This window comes from Manis javanica, chromosome X (genome assembly GCF_040802235.1).
Source record: "Manis javanica isolate MJ-LG chromosome X, MJ_LKY, whole genome shotgun sequence".
Classification (NCBI taxonomy): domain Eukaryota; kingdom Metazoa; phylum Chordata; class Mammalia; order Pholidota; family Manidae; genus Manis; species Manis javanica.
The window spans coordinates 662366-683802 of NC_133174.1; the positions used below are offsets into that span (position 1 = coordinate 662366).

Genomic DNA, 21437 nt, shown 5'->3' on the forward strand with positions numbered 1-21437 from the left:
CCCTGATTTCGGCTGGTTTTGCCTGCAAAGGTCGGCTTGGAGTGGAGGGGACCCTGCTCCCATCTCTGTTCCACCAGGGCTCTGGCCTGGCTCAGGGCACCCAACAGGAAGGCGGAGAGCCATCTGCTGTAGGCCACCTCCCCTGGGGCCCCCAGCTGCTGAGCCAGCCCTGGGGAGTGGGGTGGGTGTGCCCCTTCACAAAGGCTCCCAGTGCTGCAAGTACCATTCCCTGGATGAAGCCAGGCACAGTAGCTTATGAAGACACCTCCCAGGAAGGACCTCATGTTCCCCCTGAAACTGGGTCCCAGGAAAAGGCAGGACACGGGGTCCCCTGGGGCAGGTGGGCCTGCAGTATCCCTGGGGTATTGACAAGGACAGGGCCAGAACTCAAGAGACTGTCTACCTCAGCAGACCCCATCAGGTCCCTGAGTTCCTTGTGCATCGTACCTGACTCCTGGAATTCCGAGTTCCCATCTGCATTGCCCTATTTTAGCGGGAATCCTGCCTATCACGCTAATGAGAACTCTGACCCTCAATGTCTGGCCCTCTCAGCACCTGCAGGGGCCCCAGAACCACACCCCAGGTGACGTGTGATCACCTGCCCGGGTTCAACAGTATCCTGCTTGGTCCCTGCAGCCAGAATCCTCCTACCAGGCCAGGTGCATGTAGAGGACCGGTGGGCATGAGTGTGTGCAGACCCGTCAGTCACATGCCCAGTTTCCAAGCCCAGGCTGTCTGCAGCCCTCAGCTCCTTCGGGGGTTGCTCCTGACCCCGGAGCCGGCTCATTCTGCAGTGTGGAAGCCCCTTCCCAGCACGGAGTGTTTTGTAACCACTGACTTGAAGCCAGTTTCCCTAAGAGAATAAGGTTGTGGCCAGAGCATCATGTTGCCCCAGCCCCGCCCTATGACCATCCCAGGGTAAAGGTGAAAACGTGCTCAGAGGTACGGCTGAGGGCAGGTGGTGCTGAGACCCCGAATCCCTGGCTGTAAGGTGTCTCAACCCCATTAAACACGGGGGCTACGGGGGCAGCCGTAAGACCTGCTTTCTGAGCTCATAAGAAATGTCCAGCCCTCTCCTGTCCCGTGTTGGGGTCCATATAAGCAGGTGCCAAATGTGAAGCTGTCCCTTTGAAGAAGAATAGGGTGATGCTTTTCAGGAAGACGCAAGGATGTGACCCTGATGCTGTCCTGAGGTGGAAGCAGTGCACCCCTCTGGCTTCCTGCTTCAGTGGGCTTGGCTCTGCCGGGAACCCCTGGAGAGCAGAGTCATGCTAAGCAGGGACAGGAGCAGAGGGTTCACACAGATACTTGTCCACGGGCTTCCAGGGACCCCACCTGGGTCTCACCTCCCTCCTGCATGACTGTTTCTTCCTTTGATTAAAAGGTAGCTATGTGGGTGCATGGTCCCCCTAAAAATCCCTATGTTGCAGGCCTCACCCCCCAGGACCTCAGAATAGGGCTGTATTTGGACACGGGTCTTTAAAGAGGGGATTACGTGAATGAGGTCATAGGGCAGGCCCTGATGTCATAGGACTGGTGTCCTTACAAGGGGAGATGAGGACACAGACACGCACAGAAGGACAACCCCGTGAGGACACAGGGAGAGGGTGGCGTCCACACGCCCAGGAGGCCCAGCCCTGCCCACACCGGGCCCTCAGAGTCCAGCCTCCAGAATGGGGGACATAATGTCTCTGGTTTAAGCAGCGTGGTCTGGGCTGTTTGTATGGCGGATGCACATCATAGCTATTTAAAGCAGATGCCTCCGAACCTCTGTAAGCGAGGGGGTCAAAGCTTCAGCAAAAAAGCCGTGTTCAGAACCACACACACCCTGGGAGAAGGGCCTGATTCCACCTGGCTCCAAAGGGCAAAACCTAAATCCTAAAGCGAGGAGAAAAGTAGCCATTTTATCTGGAAAACACGAATGGGGGCGTATGGCTCAGCTCTAAAACAACAGCAACATTCTTTCAGCAACGGTTTGTTTTTGTTTCGATTATATTTCCCCAGCAGCGCACACACAGGATCCAGGGGTGGGGGGCTAACCCAAGCTTTTTTCGTGCATCCTGCTGAGAGAGAGGAGGTAATCTCTGGAAGCATCAAGATCTCAGTCATCTAGAAACATACGCACTGGAAGCCTCAGCAGAGAAACCTGCTAATATTTTCCACTGTCTATGTGAAATCAGCAACCTATTTATGGCCCAGGATCTGTCTGAAGGCAATTCTTTCTTCTCTGGCTTTATTTCAATTTTTTAAAAATAGTGATACGCACCCACAAGCAAGATGCTTCGGTTGACCGTGCAGAGGGTGTTAACATTCAAATATGTCTCAGGACTTTGGACTCGGGAAGAAACTTGAGTCTCCTGCAGAAAATGCTCCAATTGCTGAAATGGGGGGGTCTTTTGCCTTTCAGAGCAATTGCTGGTGGCTTGATGACATCTGTAAAGTGGGGCTCCTTTCCACGCAGGAGCTGCATGCCTGGCTTGCTGGGATCATGTGCCATGTAACCAAAGGGCCAAGAAACAGCTCACAAGTAGAAATGGTGTCAGGGCAGGATTTGGGGGCCTTACAGGAAGGAAAATGGAGTCAGAGCACCCCAGCCATTGTTCCTTATAATGCATGAAAACATGTGCTAAGGGAGATGTGAGCAGAGACCAGGAACAGCTCAACAAATTGGGTCCCACCTGCCATGCATCTGCCTTCCAGCCCTGAAGTATCCACGAGATCAAAGCTGACAGACGGAGTCGACCAGTGGGGTGCTTGGGGTTTTCAGTGGCCCCGGAATGATACGCCCTTTGTGGCGGTGCTGAGTGCCCGAGATGTCCGTCTGGGTCCTATAATATTGACGTAGACCCACACCGTGACTTTTAAATTTGCAGCCCCTTATAACATCACATATGAGTTGTCACTTGTCACAAAGGTAAAGCCCCCGAGAGAGACCACCTTGCCAGTTTGGGGGGGCTGACACGAGTGCTGCCTGGGGTCGCCACAGTCCTCTTCCTGCCCTGTCCGTGGGCACAACGGGCTGGCTGTCATTGTGGGCATCTCAGCCTCAGCCTTGGCCAGCTGGACCACCAGGGCCTCTTCCGAGACATACACCTGCTCCACACCTTCCTTGTTATCCACGTGGGCCACGTTCTGGGTGTCCTTGATCCACTCCTGCACAGATGGAACGCCGCAACTCAATCCTGAGGAAGCCCTGAACGAGCCCTTCCTCCCTCTAGCAGTAACAGAGAATAGAAAAACTCCCGTGTTTGGCATTGTAGGGGACCCAGGGCAGGCTGCCCCAAGATGTGCCATGGTGCCGTGCAGATTATTTCAGAGTTAAGAACAATTAAGAGCCAAAGACCTCAGAAAGACACACTGACCTCCTACCCCCCAGATGCATGAAGAGAATTTAGACAGAGGTCATGCTCCAGCACAGGGGTCCCCTTGGACAGCTGCATTATAATGCAAACTGCTGTGTGGTAGACGGGGAGGGCTGTGGCTAAGTCTGTTAAAGGTCCTCTCTGTGCCCCCTCATTGTTACTGTGTGGCCCTGCGAATATGTGACTATGAAACACATATTCTTTCATATTCCTGGGGTTTGCTTCCCACTTCCTTGGGGTCTCAGACCCCTTCCCCCTTCTCCCGGGGTTCAGGATGACAGACAGATGTCATTCTCCCTGTCTTTGGAAGCCCGTGTCTATGGCTTCCCTGCACGTATATCATTAAACTTTGTTTTTTTTCTCTCCTGTTCATCTGTCTCCTGCCAATTTAATTCTTAGACCAGCTAGAAGAACCTTGAGGGGTAGAGGGGGTTTCTCCCTCCCCCAACAGGACCTTGCAGCAAAGCCCATAATGGTTTGAGACCCTGGTTGGTTGTCACACCAGCGTGTGTGGTAGAAACCTCTGTGGCTACTTAAACACGTCAGCAGAGGAACGTGACTTCTGCAGCAGTGTGAGCAGCCCCCACCTCCTGTGCACGTGCAATAAACGTTTTGTCCCGTTAATCTATCTTTTGCCTATTTAATCTGCAGGCCCTAATCACTGAAACTAAGAGGGCAGAGGAAAATGTTTTCCCCTATGTTTTTTTGTCCTCTCTCACACTTAAGTAGTTTTGACATCTGCCTTACTCCCGTAGAAGGTTGAATGGGGCACCCCCCCACACCCAAGAAACCACCCCAAATCATTTTAGGGTTATTAGCCAGTGGGGTCCAGGGAGACCCGCGATGGTGAATTCCTCACAAGCGCCTGTGATGTCTGGCATGTTGGCTGGGGCCCACCTGCATTAGGGGAGGGGTCTCAACGGGAAGGTATGTCAGTGGGGTTGGGGAGCATTCCTGCTTCTCCTGGGCACCGGGCGTCACCCACACAGCCCACCCCCCACCCTGACGCCTCTCTTTCTGGTCCCGGAGTATTGAAAAGTTTCAGCTTTTCCTGAAAAAGCTACTATACGTCCCTCCCCTCTCCCTTGAGTAGGGTTCAGACAAACCAGCCCCAAACCCAGACAAACCTCTTTGGCGAGAGGATGATTTGGGGCTTTAGGCAATCAAGAAATAGCAAGATTGGGGGGACCTCTCTGCCTGCCCTTGCTGCCCACAGGTGGGGCATGCATCTCCCTTTGATGAAGGTTTCCATTTGCAAAGCGGTCCACGATATTACAGCTGCAGAGAGAACCCTCACTGTCCCAGAGGCTTCCTTCTGCGTAGCAGCCCTCACGAAGCCCCCGTGGTTAGCCACGCATGTCCTGGTCACCCTCCCACACCCACTCAGAAATTCTGGCCTCGTCTCTTCTCCACCCTTTGAGATTTTCCCCCTATGATTCCTTGGGTCTAAGCACCCCTTTGGGATTTTCACTTCTGATTAGGAACAGCCCCTCCACTCCCCCACCCCCGACTTCATGTGCATATGAAATAACCTTTTTATCCTGCTAATTTTGTTCCTCTGTCTTTTGTCGGTTTCATTTGCAGGCCTAACCACTAAAACTAAGAGGGTGGAGGGAAACTTTCCCCCCCGTGTGCTGTTTTCTTCTCCTACACAGAAGCAGTTTTGAAATCCACCCTGTATCCTGTAGTAGGTTGCATGGGGAACCTCCCCACCACCCAGAATAAATGAATACCCATAACCTCCAAAATCTGCAAATGGGAAATTATTTGGAAATAGGGCCTTTGCAGAGGTAATTAATGTAAGAATTAAGATGAGGTCCTTCTGCATGAGAGTGGCCCTGAAAGCCATGACAGGGGTCTTCGTAAGAGACAGGAGAAGAGAGACGCAGGCACAGAGGAGAAGCCACGTAGAGATGGAGGCAGAGACAGGAGGGATGCGGCCACAGCCCAGGGCCGCCTGGAGCCCCCAGAAGCTGGGACAGGTAGGAAGGAGCCTCCCCTGGAGCCTGGGGAGGGAACTCAGCCCTGCCCCGCCTGGATCCCAGAGTTCCTGCCTGGACGTCAGACGTCTGGTCTCCAGAACTGACAGAAATTAAGTTTGTGGTGGTTTGCGCCCCCCCACCCCCCAGCTGGTGGCAGGGGCAGGAAGCTCACATCATCCTGACCACATTGTGCTATAAAATCCATGCCTGGGTGCCCAACATCAGCAGTGGGGCTGGTCCCCTCGTCCCTAACTCCCCACCAGCTCCTACTCAGCCCTCTATAAGCATTTATGAAATGAATGAAATGAAATAACAGCTACAAATGCTTGAACGCGGAAGTTCATGGCTGGTGTTGAGCTGTGCCGAGGGAACACGCTGAGAACACCACTTCCTGCTGAGATGGGGGAGTGATTAGCTGGGAAATCCCGTGAGGGCTCTGATCTCTGGGGCTGATTTAAAACACGCAGCCCTCGGAGACCCTCAGATCTTGTCTCTCTGAACAAAAGAGAAAACGATGAAGCTGACACTTTCAGACCCGGAAAAGCTCACGGGCATTTAAAGAGGGTGACTGGAACAAACCTCGGTTTTACAAAGGGTGCATGAGCAGGTATCCAAGTGTGTCACAGCAAAGCCACACGGGGAGATGATTTACCTGGAAATTTCCTTGGTGGCACTCAAAGAGCCCAGGGAAGGTGAATTTGGGATCTGGCACACTTGGCATGAGGAGCTTCTTAACCCTGCAAAGACATCCAGTCTGGTCAGATGGAATAGCGCCCTCGGCAGGACTGGGGGCTTCCTACGGGGCCTTCCTTCCAAGCCAAGGACGGCCGCAACTCACATCTGCAGACACTCAGAACTTGGTCAAGAATTGGAAGAGCTCTCTGCGACCCATCCCATTTGCCCAAAATCAGGGCATCAATTCTGCTTTTTGCCAACAAAATTTCTATTTCTAAATCCGCCCTTCCTCCTTTACTAGGAAGAGAACGAATCTTATCACCAAGACAGCACCACGTTATTTCCTTTATCTAATCAGTTCACAATTTATTGACTATTATTAAAATAGTATCTAAGCCCCCCAGACTAACAGCATCTCTGGGTCATCACTTCCTCTCTGTGATTGTTTTGTGCACGTAGCATATTACATCCATAAAGAAAAGTATGGTTTTTCTGTTCATCTTTGGTCACTTTAATTCATAGGTCTCAGGTACTGAATTGAAGAGGTTCTAATCTCATATAATCCTAACCCAATATGACTCTGACTTTATAAGAAGAGAGAAGGACCAGGACCTGGAATGCATGTGTACGGAGAGGAATGTCCGCATCCCGACACAGGGAGAAGATGGCATCTACATGCCCAGGAGGGAGACCTGCCCACACTTTGATCTTGAACTTCCAGCCTCCACGACTGAGAGATAATAACTGCCTGTGACTTGAGCACCCCATTCTTTGGTCCTATGTTATGGCAGCCCTGCAAAACTGTATTCAGAACACCAGCCGACACCCTTGTCTGATTGCTTCATTTCCTCCCTAGCAGAGAACCACACTGGTCTGAGCTGGCAAAAGAAATACGACCACGTGGAATGGACGATTTGCACGAGTTAAATGCAGCATCCTTATGCTGTATGACACTATGATGTGACTTCTCTGAAATTGTGACTCCGCCTCTATCAGACCCAGCCTGAACAGTCCTGGGTGGTGGTCCATCTTTCCCCACACATCCCTCCAGTCATTGCTGTGCAAATCCCATCCTAAGAAACCAAGATGGTGGCCACAACCCTGGGCTTGAAGACCTCCCAGTGTCATTAACAGCCAGATGCCCGGGCATAGTAAGTTTAGTAAAGATGGGGTACAGTGGTAGTCAGATTGTTGTACGGAAGGTCAATGAAGAAAACTAATATAATGTTTTTGAAAACTATAGTTTTGCTTTATGAATAATGATTTAAAAACCAGAAGAGGTTTTCTTGTGTAATTGTTCCCACTTCGTCCATCAGATTGCCTTATTTGGTAAGACTCAATAAAAATTAAAGGTGTTTCAAGCTCCTGTCACTCCAACATGATAGGCAGACACAGCTCAATGGGGTAAGGCTCTCGTAGGTAACACTCACGTGATGTACAATCTGCACAAGAATATTGCTCAGAGAAATCTCCAGAAGTCCCTGGATCCTTGGCATTATGCTCCTCTCAACTTTCTTGTAAGGTCCCGCTGGCCAAGTGTGCAGTGGGGATATGCTCAGCTAATTCTCATTGTGTCCCACTTCATGGAGCTATTGGTACAAAAACCCTCAACCTGTGTGTATGATAAGACCAAGGGGGTGACCCTTACCTGTAGATTTTCCATAAGGACAGTAGGAGAAGAGACAGTGTCAGGATGGCAACCATGCTAGAAATCAAAATAAATTTTGGGAAATGCTTTTCCTCCAGGCACGAATCTAAAGTCAAACAGAATGCGTGCTGTAAGATTTCACCGTGATACTAGATCATGCTCCAACACCCACTTTTCTTCCTCGATAGATGTCAGTGCTGGCAAATCTTGATTTCAGGGGGAAATACCCTGGAGATACAGATGGCAGCTGTGGAGAGACAGTCCCACAGGAGGCAGTGAAGACGCAGCACTCTACCCTCGGCCCCCTGCACTGAAGGCATTTCAGGGCATCAGGGCTTGCTTGGACTATTATCTATCCATCTAATTATCCATCTGTCTAATCATCTACGTAATTATCCATCTATCTAATCATCTACCTACTCATCTGTCTTATAATCTATCTAATCATCTGTCTATCATCTAATCATCTACCTAATAAAGGACCATCCGTCTATCTAATCGTCTATCATCCATGTAATCATGTCTATCTAATCATCTATGTGTATAATCATTTATTTAATGATCTATCATCTATCTAATCATTGATATCTAACTATCATCCATCCACACACACCTCTCCATCTTTCTATCATCTGTATGTCGTACATGTAACAACATTCATAATTATTGTTGCTGTGCCAACAGAAATAAAAATGAAAATGAGCCCCATGGGGAAGGCTGCCAGGAGAGAGAAAAACGAGAAAGGGAATTGCTTGCAAACTGATCTCTGGAGAGGGAGATGGGCCACTGTGTTTCCAGGGGCCCCCATGCACCCTTCCCTGAAGGAGCGGGTGCTGCTGCCCGCTGGCTGTGCGGTGCCGCTATGCAGCAAGCCTTACCTCTCAGCTCGCCCCTCTGCCAGCGTGCCACCACCGACCAGTCGCTTGGGTAGGTGTCCGGGCCATAGCTGGGCTCCTCGGTTTTCACTCTGGCCCGGAACAAATAACACTTCTCAGCATCCAGTCCCTGAATGGTAACATTGCAGGTATTCTCCTCTGCGGACTGGAGAAAAAGACCAACGCGAGGATCCGTCACGGACCCCACGCTGTGCCTCCATACCAAGGACTCACACAGATTCCCACCGTCGGGAGGTCACTTCTGCTCTGCTCTCTGCCCAGATCTCTACCCTCCAAACACAGGGCAGTGCCAGCTCCCCCCACGCTGCCCTCCAGGAATAGAGGAGTGATTTATAACAAATACTACTGCAAATGCTTCTCAAGAATGACTTTGGGGCAAGTTCTACCTTCAAACAATGCCATCACTTTTTTTTATCAGTAAGAAATTGTCACGTATTTACATTGGAAACTATGGAAAACACACACACACACACGTAAAGGCAAAAGAGGAAATTCCAAAGCTTTTCTCCTCTAGCTCCGAGCTATAACCACAAACAGACTGGCATTATTTCTTTCCTGCCAGAAGCACTGCTATAATGCACTGTCTTAGTGGGTAACACGAAACATTCTTTAAAACACCCTCTGATGGCTCTAATATGTTTTATAGAACCATAATGAAAATCAAAAAACCATAATTTCTTTGACTTTTCCCCCATTAAGCAGCATATCGCTGGTCCCCAGGGCACTGAATTTATCTTAGATGATGTTTCAATAGATGTCTTGTGTGTAAAGCCTCATTCACATATGGTATGATTTCCTTAGCACCCATGTCCAAAAAGTGAATCGATAGGTCAGAACCAGGACCTTTGATAAGCCCTTCAAGGGTGTGATGTGCAACACCACTGAACACTGTTATGGTTTATTACGGGCATGCTATGTTGGCAAACTACAGGGTCTGCCTGTTGCTCTAATTTGCATTCATTTGCTGAACGGTGATTTTATCCCACTGGGAAGGCAGCCAGGAGAGAGAAAGGAGAAAAGGAATTGCTTGCAAACAGATCTCTGGAGGGGGAGATGGGCTATTGTGTTTTCAGGGGCCCCCATGCACACTTCCCCTACAAGTCTCGTAGGGCTTGACCCTTAATCTTTAGGACAGCGCCTCCAAGTGGACCGTGACTTCCCTGGGGCATGTCCAGGAGTGGGTGCCACCTTATATACCTAACCCTAGGTGATGCCAGGTGATTGCTCCCATGCCCTATACATCTTCCCATTGGCCCTCAGTACTACTCTTGAAAGGACCTTCATGTCTCATTTGCATGGTAGCCCCTTAGTTATGGGAAGACAATGGTGAGCCCAGGGAGCTCATGGAATTTAAATTTATCCCATAAGTTGTACTCACATCCTCAGAACCAGAAAGTGCCCCCATGTGTTTCAAAGGTGTACAAAGAATGGGGGACGGTATGGGGTGTGATCGCCCAGTGGGAGGATGTGTTGATGGTGAATTTTGTATGTGTCCACTTGGCCAGGCCTGGTGTCCATCTGCTCAGCCCAATGCCAGTCTAGATGTCACTGAGAAGGTATTTTTCAGTCATGATTAGCACATCGAATCAGCTAACGCTGAGCTGCTCCCTAACGTGGGTGAGCCTCGTCCAATCAGTTGAAACTCTTCAGAGGACAGGGGGACGTTTCCCAGAGAAGGAGCAGGTCCTTAAACCTCAATCCTGTCTCTCTGTCTGTCTGTCTGTCTCCCCACAGTTAGCACCTTGGGGATGATCACACCTGCCTTGAGAAGACACCACCCCACTCACCTGCCACTCGGCGTCAAAGATGCTTTTGAACTGCATTTCATATAGGAGATCTTTGTAGAGAAGATCAGGACACGTCACCGTGACTGCTTCCTGGTGCCACCGGAAGGCCAGATCTTTTGGGGAGCTGGGTTTCACTAGAAGAAGAAACAGCCCAATGATGGCCCCTTTTACAAAGATAAACATCCCAAGTACCCAGTGAACTCTGGGGTGTATTCATCCTTACTACTTGTATGGCAGAGGTTTTAACCAGAGTTCCAAGAACTAGTACATGTGCCATGGAAGGAACTCCTTGAAATTGTGTGAAAAATCCCTGTGTATCTGTTATGAATTGCGTTCCCCACCGAAAAGGTAGAAAGTTGAAGTCCTCACTCTAAGGACCCCAGAATTTGGGTTGCATTTGGAAATAGGATCATTACAGATGTAATTATTTAAGATAAGATGAGATTTACTGGAGTAGGGTGGACCTGATTGAATATGACAGGAGTCCTTATAAGAAGAGTAGAATCACAGCCACAGAGGAGATGGAGGCAGAGACACAGAGACATGGCCACGTGCCCAGGGACACCAAGGATTACCAGCATCTCCCCAAGGTAGGAAAGAGGCATGAAACAAATTCCCCATCAGAACCTCCAAAAGGATCCAGCACTGCTCACACCCTGATTGTGGACTTCTGGCTTCCATAAGTACGAGACAATAAATGTTTATTCTAAGCCACCTAGTTTCTGGCAGCCCTGGGAATCTCCTACAATGTCTACACAGGATTTTATGAGACGGGGATCTGTAGTGTTCGTCAAATTTTGGGATAGACCTGTCACATGTCATTCCTCAAAAAAAAAAAAGAAGGACCGCTAACTTACAGAAATCTACAACCAAGAATGCATCTTCTGGAGAGAGGGTTTCACTTGGTGGGTGCAGTGTTTCCTAAGCCAAGTTTATCAGCCAACCCTCAAAATACCTAAGAAAACCCAAAGGGTGGCATCAGAGGTAAAAAGGCGCTTCTCTCCCTCTATTGGAAGGAAGAGGTCCATGCCACATCTGTGGTTGTTCTTTCAAATCACAGCTTTCCCAGGACCATCTGCCCACCTGCTCAGTGAAGATGGACCCCTTGCCCAGTGAGTGCACCGAGATGGATCTTTCTAAAAGGCCAAACTGTTCCGTGCTGAGGTAGGAATGGGGCTCTTGGCCACAAAGTCAAATGAGCAATGAGTTCTCTTCTTGGTACTTACGGTAAGTGCTAGTCCATTGAGCCCTGGAGAGAAGAAGGTGTGTTCCATTAAAGATGTAAAAATGCAGAATTTCATCTTCCACTGCCTGCAGGAGGCACCCAGCAGTGTGACCTTCTCGGTGAATGTAGTCAGGGCATTGGCCATACTCATCGTCACTAGTCAATCTGTGGTTAAAAAAGAGAACCAGTCAGCTACACAGTCTTTGATAATAGAATCTTTGTATGACTCGGGGCCATTCCTGGGCTCCCATCTCCGACACAGACTCAGATCAGGGACCCCCAGTACTCCTGTAAATGACCCTCCCTTACAAGTACAGTGACCAATGGCCGAACAGAAACCCTACCCTTCTCTCAAATGTCTGCACCCTTCAATGTCTCCCACAGCAGGTTGATCTGTGGCTTACAAAAAGCATGTACACATACTAATCCCCGGAACCTGGACACGGGACCTTATTTGAAAATAAGGTCTTTGCAGATGTGATTAAGAGACGGATGTTGAGATAAGATCATAGTGCATTGGGCTGGGTCCTAAATTCAGTGAAGGTGTCCTTAATAGGGAAAGAAAAGGGTACACAGAGACAAAAGGAAAGATGTCATGTGGTCCACAGAGGCAGAGAAGGGGATGTTTCGGCCACAAGCCCAGGGCCACCAGAAGCCCCCAAAGGCTGAGAAAGCACTTCAATAAGGGTGTACCAAGATTCGGTATCTCTCAGAGGCTTGCCTGCAATATTAAGAAGAAACGTGGCACCCAGCCTAAGTCCAGCTAATCTTCCATTCTTAAGACCTCAAACCTAAGAATTACCCCCTGTATGAATGAAGAAACAAGATACTCAGAGAAAACTCAAGTGACTTATCTGTGTGACCACCTGGAAAGTCCAAGTCAGCACTGTCTTTTTTTTCTGAGGCTTATTTTCCAAACAAGTTCATCCCCAAATTTCCCTCCCCTGTGCCTTTTCCTGTTTGTCTCAGGTGCCATCAAACTACAAAGAAGTAAGCACGCACCACACACCTGCTATTCACAGAATTGAAACGTTCATTGCAAAAACCTTTCCTCCCGCATGTGTACTCATGCCTTTGAGTGTGTAAAGCAAGGCAAATAAGTGCCTAATAGGGAAACACATTTTTGGAAGGTGGCCCCCTGGTAACCTGGCATTAAAAGTCCCAAAACACTTGTCTTTGCCGTGGCTGCAGAGCAGATGCTTCAAGTGGCAGAGCTCCAGGGAAAGACACCTCTTCTAAGACATTGCAGAGGGCACTTGGTGAACACGGCACTTTGTGACTGTCCTGGTAAGAATCTAGGTGGTTTCAAGTAAGAGTCCGTCATCATTTGATGAGAAGGTTTGGGAACCTGTGATTGTGGTTGTGGTAAGCCCTGAGGTGTATTCTGATTTTTCACACCTTTACTTCCTGGCCCTCCCAATTTCTGATGTTTCAGAAGAATAAATCGTTTTGCAAAGAACATGCTTTTCCCTTCTGGAAGGTACTTACTTGTAGAAAAACGTCAAATTCGTACCAGGGTATTTGCTTGCATTCCAAGTGACCCAAACATTTTCATAATTAAAGTTGATAATCTGAAGCTGTAATTCTTCTTCTGGGTAAAAAAGAAACCAAGACAGTATTCTTTTAGGCAGTGCGGAAAGCAGTTTGAAAGTTGGTAAGACGGTGTCATAAAAAGTGATGCAGTGCTTTAAAGGAATAGGTAAAACCACTATTTTTGCAAACAAGCCAGTGATCAGTTACGTCAGGAAGAGTTTCTGGGTATATAATGATTGGTCAGGTCAATTACCCCAAGAGACATAGTCCGCAGCAAGATTACAGTTGCCTTTCTTCGAATGTTTGTAAGAGGTAATAACCATCTGTTAGTACAAGGAGCAGATATTGACCACCAACTGTATGTCCAATGACACCATCTTTTGTGGGCACCCAGATAAGCACTGGAAATTGTCCTTTATCCACCAAACTCATAGTTTTAGTCAGAACACCACATATGACAATGTAAGGACAAGCTGAAGTGAGTCCTTCAGTCTTTGCTTTCAAAGTTACTTAGGCTGTAGTAGGTTTGGTTTCTGTAGAGGTCTTGATTAGCCATTCTGAAAGTAGTTCATGGCTGTATAGTCTAGGGTTGGGCGAGCATGCAATGCTATTGTGGATAATGAGAGGCAGGTTTCCAACTGTCAGAAGAGGGAGTTACAAATCTGGAAATAGGGAAGGTAGAATGGGCTCTGTAGTATTGGAAGAAAAATCCCAGCATAGATAGATGATGGAAGATAGATGATAGATACATAGATATGCAGATAGATACATACATATGTAGATAGATTGAAAGATTGATACATGATTGATAGGTAGATAGAAAGATAGATAGATAGATAAAGATAGATGATAGATAGATAGATGATAGATGATTGAGATAGATAGATAGATAGATCATAGGTAGATAGATAGATAGATAGATAGATAGATAGATAGATAGATAGATGATAGAAGTAGGTAGATATAGATAGATAGATAGATAGATAGATAGATAGATAGATAGATAGATAAATAAATGATAGATAGATGATATGGATGGATGGGTGGATGGATGGATGGATGAATGGATGGACCGGCAGTTGGGTGAATGGGTGGATGGATGGGTGGATAGACACATTTCTAACACTCACCAGGATGTGGGTGAGAGGGAGGTGAATGGACACGAGTCCAGAAATGCTGACCAGGAGGGTGTGGGAGTTCCCAGGTCAGACACCCACACTCTATCTTCACTGCTGGGGGCCCTGGGGTAGGATACAAACACACACCCTGGCCCCAGCAGTTCGCTCGGCCCTTCTGGAAGGTCTTGGGGGTGGATAGGTGACCTGCTAAGTATTCACCGTGTCACACTCCATATCATGGTCCAGAATTAACTATGTCTCCCCATCCTGACCCCTGAGTAATCCAAATTCTACGTATTTTCCAAACTCCATACTGTATTTCACTAATGCCTCTCCCAAGGTCTTTCTTTGACCACACTGACCAATGGCAAAGAGCACCTAAACAGGGAAAAGCAGAGGGTGTTTACTCAGCATTTGCTGTAGCAAGGGAGTTAGCCACCATCAGTTGCCTCTGGCAGAGACTCAAAGGCAAGCAGGAAAGATTTACAGTAGATAAGAGGAAGTGTCAGGTGTGCCCTGATGGAGGCCGGGGACACGGGGAAGCTAGAGGGGCCAACTAGAAGCAGCCGATCCTGTGTGACTGGTCAGAGGAGCATATCTGGCTTTCTCTGGTTGGCCCTAAGCTGGATGTAGGGACAAATCTTAGACAAGTTCTTGGTCACTGATCAAGGGGTTGGTTTCCTGGACAGATTGCGGCAGGTTGTGTGGGTCAGAGTTCTGCTTTTATAGACGATCTGGTCAGTGTGTGTTCAGATGTTCAGGCTTTCAGTTCCCCATGTTTTGACAACCTGGTGCACAGTGGACACTCCAGCAAGTCTTCTTTGTACTGTTCTCAACTATTTTCCTCACTCTAGTTTTTCTGAAATCTGTTTGACACCCTGTACGGAGCTTAAAGAAAACTGTTCGGAGGAGACACACTGCATTGGGCAGGAAAGAAAAATAAAGGAGAAATTGAACTCTCTGTGAAAAGTCCCATTATGGGATTTTGAGTCTATCACAACTCCTGAAAACTGAGGGACATAAACATTCTTTGAGTTCTTAACCAAGTCCTTCTAATGCCTGAGGGGTACAGAATACTTCTGTTCTGTGCTGGCAGTTGTTCCTGGTGTGACTGACCACAAAAATCAGTGCCCCTTTTTTGTGACCCATGGCTTCCTGAAATGGATAGCAGAGATTTCAGGGAGGATGTTCCAGCTTCTGGAAATCCCTGACCTTCAGAAGAGGAACTAGTGTCCAGTCCTTACAGCCAATGCCTTCCAGACACTGTCCAGGGTGGGAGGCATAGAGCTCAGTCCTCAGCAAATATTATGATAGAGCTTTGGACCTCCTTCTGCAGAAAATGTCAGGGGCCTTCAGCCAGACTCCCCAGCAGGAAAGCAGAAGTGTTCCTGTGGTCCCTTGACGCCCCCACATGATGCGTCAACGGCAAGGACAGGAGGCAAAGTGCTCTCCGACTTGAAAAGGGAAAATAAAGGGAAGTCCCTTGTTTGAGTCTTTGCTAACTGCCCCTGACGGACTTGGCCGTCCTGCCACATCTGGGTGAAGAATGGGACTGGGGTGGGCAACGGACTCACTGGAGAAAGAGGGTGTCAAAGGCATGGGCTTCCTATCCACGCTATAAAACATGTTCATATTGTCACATAAGCTGCTCTTAAAGTGCATTCTTCTTGCAGCTGGACCTCTGAGTAGGTTCCACATCAGCCAGCCCTTCCTAAAGGGCTCAGATGTCATTTGCAAAACAGAAAGGAAACATTGACAGCCCCATTTTGCCCAGAGCCCAACTCTGTGCCTTAGAAGAGCGGATCGGAATTAAAAATAAGAGACTTGATTCTCCCCTTTGAAACTAGGAGGTGTCTCCCCTCTGTTTTCATAAAGCATTCACCTTGGAAAATGTGTACGCTCTTTCTCCATCTCTTTGAAGTATGCGTCAATCTTTTAAAAGTTAATAAGCTTTTCTCCAGAGGTAGGACCCAGGAAAATCTTTGTCAGGACCTGGGAAATGCAAATATCAAGGGAGGTGGGGCCCCCATCTCCCACCTTCCATGAGAGGGTAAGGGTCTGGCTCCAAGTTGTAAAACTACCTCCCATCCTAAAGATAAAAGTTTGTTTTCCTTTGCATGAAGCCAGTTAGCTGGCCCAGATGGTCACTGCAATTACCAAGTGAACTTAGGAAAGACTGTGCATGGCCAAAGGTGACGGGAGGTTCCCCAATGGAGAACCAGTTATTGGTTATCTTGAGAACATCTGTGAATCAGGTTGTATGGATTTAGCTCTATAAAGGGTTTTCGGCCTTTGCAGTCTCGTCAGCAGATTACATGGGATGCATAACCCATTCTGGCTTCATGCCTATGTGAGCATAAAATGGTTTTTCTCTCTCTCCCACCTTTGTGGAAGTCGGCAAGAGATTTTGATTTGGGTTCAATTTCTCCCACAGCCTCAGGAACATCCTAATGGGTCTATGTGGGAATGACCAGCCCTCCCAGGCTGTCTGTCTAGGGCTTATGAGCACCCTGGGACTACCAATCACACTGAAAGACACCATCTCACTCTTGTAATTTCATGGCCCCCGACTTTGAACATCTGCTTTTCAACAAAATGACCTCAGGGCCACCAGCACTGCTGTTGCTCCGAGGGCACCTGTTGATAGTACTGGGTGTTGGGTACCTCTTGGGGACAAAGAGGTGAAGGCGTGAACTGTCAATTGTACCGAAGATCCTTTAATAGGCAGCCCCTGTGATAAAAGCCAACTGTACCAAGAAAGAGAGGGCAGCAGTCTTTTGGGGACTGATTTCCACCATCTATCAACAGTGCCATTATGTTCAAAGTCCCCACCGTCCCAAAGACCCCCCACCCCACGAACACTCTGGTGAACGATTACTCCATTATCAAAATAAGCACCTTAAAAGGCAAGTCCCATCTGATTCCGCACCTAGGAGGTCCCTAGAGGAATCACATCCACAGAGACAGAAAGTGGAGGGTGGGGTCAGGGGCTCAGGAAGGGTTTTATGGGGACAGAGCTTCAGCTTTGGAAAATGGAAAGTTCTGGAGAACGATGGTGGGGATGCTATACAACACGTAATGCTCTTAATGCCCCTGAGTGATCACTGAAAAAAAAAGGTTAAGAGGGCAAATTGTATGTGATGTATATTTCACTCTAATTTTTTAGAAAGGATACGCAACTTAATTTTGAATTTTAAAGATTGTATTGAACTCAGGCATTTTAGGACCCCTCTTGCGGTGGTTGCTCCTACTCTAGGCTTGGGACTGTCTGCCTTGAGACGTGGCTGGAATGAATTCTGCTTTCTTGTTTGGCTTCTGATCATGCAGGCAATCTGAAGCTATCTGAGCAAAACTCTGAAAGTCAATAAATTGTGCTTTGTGCACACATGGGAACATTACTAGGCCCTGAAAAGGAGGGGATCCCTGACACATGCATAGCGTGGATGAACCTGAACCCACGGTGCTCAGGGAGAGATGCAGATACACAGGGACACACAGTGCAGGATCCATTTATAGAAAATGCCCAGAACAGGCAGATGTGCAGATAAAATGTGGATTTGTGGCCGTCAGGAGGTGATGATAGCTAGTGTTTAGAAGTGATAAAAATCTTCTAAAAGTCATGTTACCAAAAACAACATCTCCTTTCCTCCCTTCTTGCCTGGCCCCCACTTTGGGGGACTTCTCCCTTCCAGGGGAGACTCTGACCCCCATTAGGGAGCAGGGACCCCACGGGGCAGGTCTTGGCAGCAGGGGGACCACGGTGGCCCACAGCTCAGCATCTCGGGAACCCAGAAACAGTGAAATGCCCAGATCTTTTGTAAAGCTGCCTTGAATTTTGTAACCCTCCTTTTCTTTTTTTCCTAGAAAAACACAGTCTATAGGAAATCTGGACAGGAAGGCATTTGCAAACTCTAGGGCTCTGATTTAAATACCAAGAATTTCCTTGTAAATTTAGACCTGGCCTCCCAGTGAAAAATATACAGGAAAGGTGTTGATGACTCACACAAGGAAGCTGGGTGTGCCAAGGGCCTGTGCACCTACAGGGAGCTGCGTATTTCAGGGGCTAACCTACAAGGTCAGGTCAGTGTGCTAGGTCATGGGGGAAACCTCAGAATGGACAGTTAGGTCATTTCCCAGCCCTGCGGAACGACACGCTGTCAGAAGTCTTAGCCATTACAAAGACGACAGGACCCGGGCATGAATGGGACGGCAAAGCCTTTGAAGGAAGGTCTTTGTCCTGAAAGTGAGGACACACAGCTTGGGAACCAGCATGTGAACCCCCACATGTGGGTGGATCCCTGACAAAAGGGAATTGGAACTATTCTGGGAGGCAGAGATGCAGAAGGAGGGACCCTGCCCCCTGCCACCTCAGAGGCATCCTGATGCCCACACCCCCACCTCCCACCTGTACATCTGTCCCCTCCTCCCGGGGGCCCCGGCTCACAGGGTGTCCACTGTCCCCGCCCACCCTGTGCCTACCCACTTCCCGGGCAGAGGACAGGGATGCTGCTAATAACTGGCTGCCTGTCAGCACCAACAGGGGCTTACACCGCAGGAATCACCCTCCCCCAGCTCTGGAGACCAGATGTGTGAGGTCCTGATGGGTGGGGCTCTGAGGTCCAGGCCGGGTAGAGCCTGCTCTCTCCCAAGGCTTCTGGGGGGCTCCTTCCTGCCTCTTGCAGCTTCTGCAGCTCCATGCTGTCCCGGGTGTGTGGCCGTGTCCCTCCTGTCTGTGCCTCCAACTCCTCGCGGCTGCTTCTTGGGTTTGCACAAGAGGCTCTATTTCCCTTTTATGTGTGCATTCTGTCAAGACCCACCTGATGACGTCACCTTACCTAATTATGCCTAATTATGTCTGCAAAGACCTTACTTGCAAACAAGGTCCCATTTGGAGGTTGCAGGGATTAGGTCTTGAAGGTATGTTTCTAGGGGGCACAGCTGAGCCCAGAACTGAAGGCTCATGACACACAAGGGCACCTGGAAAATACCCAGAAGCCTCTGTGCACTTGGGACCTCATTACGTCATCCTCAAGGTGGGCTGATGGGTGTCCATAGCCACACTGGATGGGTGCTGGGCCCCTTCACCTGCACGGTATAGACGTGCCTCCGGGGGTCCCTGCACGGTGCATCCAGGTTCAGCATCCACAGTGTCAGGTGGTGAATGTCAGGTCACCAGGCTTCCTGGGCACTGTGACAGCCTGAAGTCCCCCTGCGTCCCCCAGGCTCTAAAGATGGCAGGTGCACACGAGGGGTGCAGACCAAAAGCCTCCCCTGAGGAGCATTTTTAAAGCCACCAGGAATTCTGAGGTTCCCTGGGCCCCGCAGTGCCCCCAACGCCTCCAGCCCGAGCACACCCAAGTCCCTACTCCATTTGGGGGAAGCACCCAGGCTCTGCTGCCCCTCCATCCTTGCCCATCTTGGGTTCCCCCATTCCGCCCTGACCCCACCCCTCATCTGCCTTGCCTCTCTGCCCCCCACACCACGAACGTGATCCGGGCACACGCAGGTGGTCAGCAAATGGCCTTGAGGATTATCTGAATACTGGACACACCCACAGTGTGTGTGATTGGGGGCTTTCCAATGGGGTCAGCCCAGAGCAGGGGCCTTTCCCCAGGCTGCCACCCCGGGACCCCTGTGGTCAGGTCACAGCACATTCCACACCTCTAGTAAAACTCAGGTAAATGTTTTCTAAGAAGTTTCTAGAAAGGCTCTGAGTGCGTTGGCATGAGTCCCTGACTGGGGCCTCCATCTGACGGTGATCCTATACCCAGTCCTCTTTTAGTTGGGCTTCCAGTGAGTCAGAATCCAGAAAGGGTCTACACCGTGCTTCCCTCCATCAGACTCCAAGATGGGGGGCGTCCAGGAGGGGGAGTCAGCGGCAGGTAAGCAGGCAGTTTAAAAGACAGGGAACCCTAAGCCCCCTGCCTTCTGTCTGCAGCCCACAGAGACCCTGATTTGTGGGGAATCACATGATGCCAGCCCAGAGGTCCCCAATCCAGGCCCTGCAGGGGGCACCGGCTGGAAATCCAATTTACAACTCAGTGACCTCAGCAAAGGGCGAGTCTGGGACAGTGCAGACACTAACAGGAGCCCAAGTACCGTTACTGGCTCCCATATGAGCCTCTAGAAAGTCAAATCTCAGCTGGTCCTGCCCACAAACCCTGCCCCCGTCTGCCTCTCCTGTGGACACTGAATCAAAGCTTGGAACGTGGGTGTGGCCTGGCAGCAATCTTCTGGAAAAGCCCAGGAGCCAGGCTCTGGGGACAGGTAGCAAGGGGACTGTTGTCAATCCCAGAAGGCACGGCTCCCAGGGGACGCAAGGTCCCCTGCCACAGGCACCCTCAGGGCCTGGAGACTTGGAGACCTTCGCCAACATGCCGAAACATTCACAAAGAAAATGTCACTGTTGCAAAAGAGACCAGGAGGACAGAAAGGTAGGGGGTGTTCCAATAAAGAACAAAAGTGACCAGTCCCCCAGCAGGGCTTACCCAGGTCTGTTTCCTCCAAGGCTATGAAATATCCCAGCAGGAACACGGCTGCGGCCACCCGGGCTGGAAAGACAGCCCACATGCCGGACAGGGGAGCCCGCCCGTCCCGCATCCACGCCTGCTTGGAGTCTCTGCTGCAGGACTGCTGGGGGCAGGTCACCCGCTTTTAAAAGGCAGAAAGTTAGGGAAATGAGAACAGGAAACAAGAGTCAAGCTTAATTTTAAAAGATGACTCGTTAAAACATACACACACAGACACACACACACACACACACACACACATACATAGCAGGATCTCTTTTGCATACAGGCTGATAGTATCTGCACTGGAAAGCTTGTCAAGATGTACAAGCTCGCTGGCTCGTGTAGGGGACGGCTTCTCTCCTCTTTTTGAGGTTGTTTCAGCTGTTCAAAGAGTTACATTAATAGGAGACAGATTAACAGAAGAAAAAAAAAACCCCAAAGTTTAATCACAAATGCCCGGACACCCAGTTGCGACATTGAGACTCAAAGAAATGGCTGAGGCAGGCGGGTTTTGTACGTTGTAGACAGAGGGACAATGAGTCTTTGAGGAATTGACGAGATAAAGAGAAATGTATGTTTGGAACTTCAGTTAGTTAGGAATTCTCAGCAGGATTTGGAGTAGGGTAACACCGATAATGCAAGGTTTGGGTCGTGAACTTCTCAGCCCTGAATTTCCTGCTTCTAGACGGGATGCCTCCT

At 49.2% G+C, this 21437-nt stretch overlaps 1 protein-coding gene across 1 annotated transcript; it reads right to left on the reverse strand.

Moving 5' to 3' along the window:
- Nucleotides 1-1980: 1980 nt before the first annotated feature.
- On the reverse strand, nucleotides 1981-20860 carry CRLF2 (cytokine receptor like factor 2). The gene is made up of 8 exons (XM_017647693.3): nucleotides 20715-20860; nucleotides 13064-13166; nucleotides 11577-11740; nucleotides 10351-10484; nucleotides 8546-8708; nucleotides 7668-7773; nucleotides 5997-6081; nucleotides 1981-3153 (listed from the first exon to the last, which is right to left on the reverse strand). The coding sequence occupies exons 1-8, from the start codon at nucleotides 20824-20826 to the stop codon at nucleotides 2878-2880; spliced, it is 1143 nt and encodes a 380-aa protein (XP_017503182.3). The 5' UTR covers nucleotides 20827-20860; the 3' UTR covers nucleotides 1981-2877.
- Between the last annotated feature and the right edge of the window lie 577 nt (nucleotides 20861-21437).

What these genes read in the sequence shown, in the direction of transcription:
- CRLF2 (XM_017647693.3), bottom strand. Translation starts at nt 20,826, where the DNA reads ATGCGGGACGGGCGGGCTCCCCTGTCCGGCATGTGGGCTGTCTTTCCA. An exon ending in CTTGGAGGAAACAGACCTGG is followed by an intron (nt 13,167 to 20,714) that starts GTAAGCCCTGCT and finishes TTTTTTACCCAG; the next exon opens with AAGAAGAATTACAGCTTCAG. An exon ending in GCCACCAAGGAAATTTCCAG is followed by an intron (nt 3,154 to 5,996) that starts GTAAATCATCTC and finishes CCATCTGTGCAG; the next exon opens with GAGTGGATCAAGGACACCCA.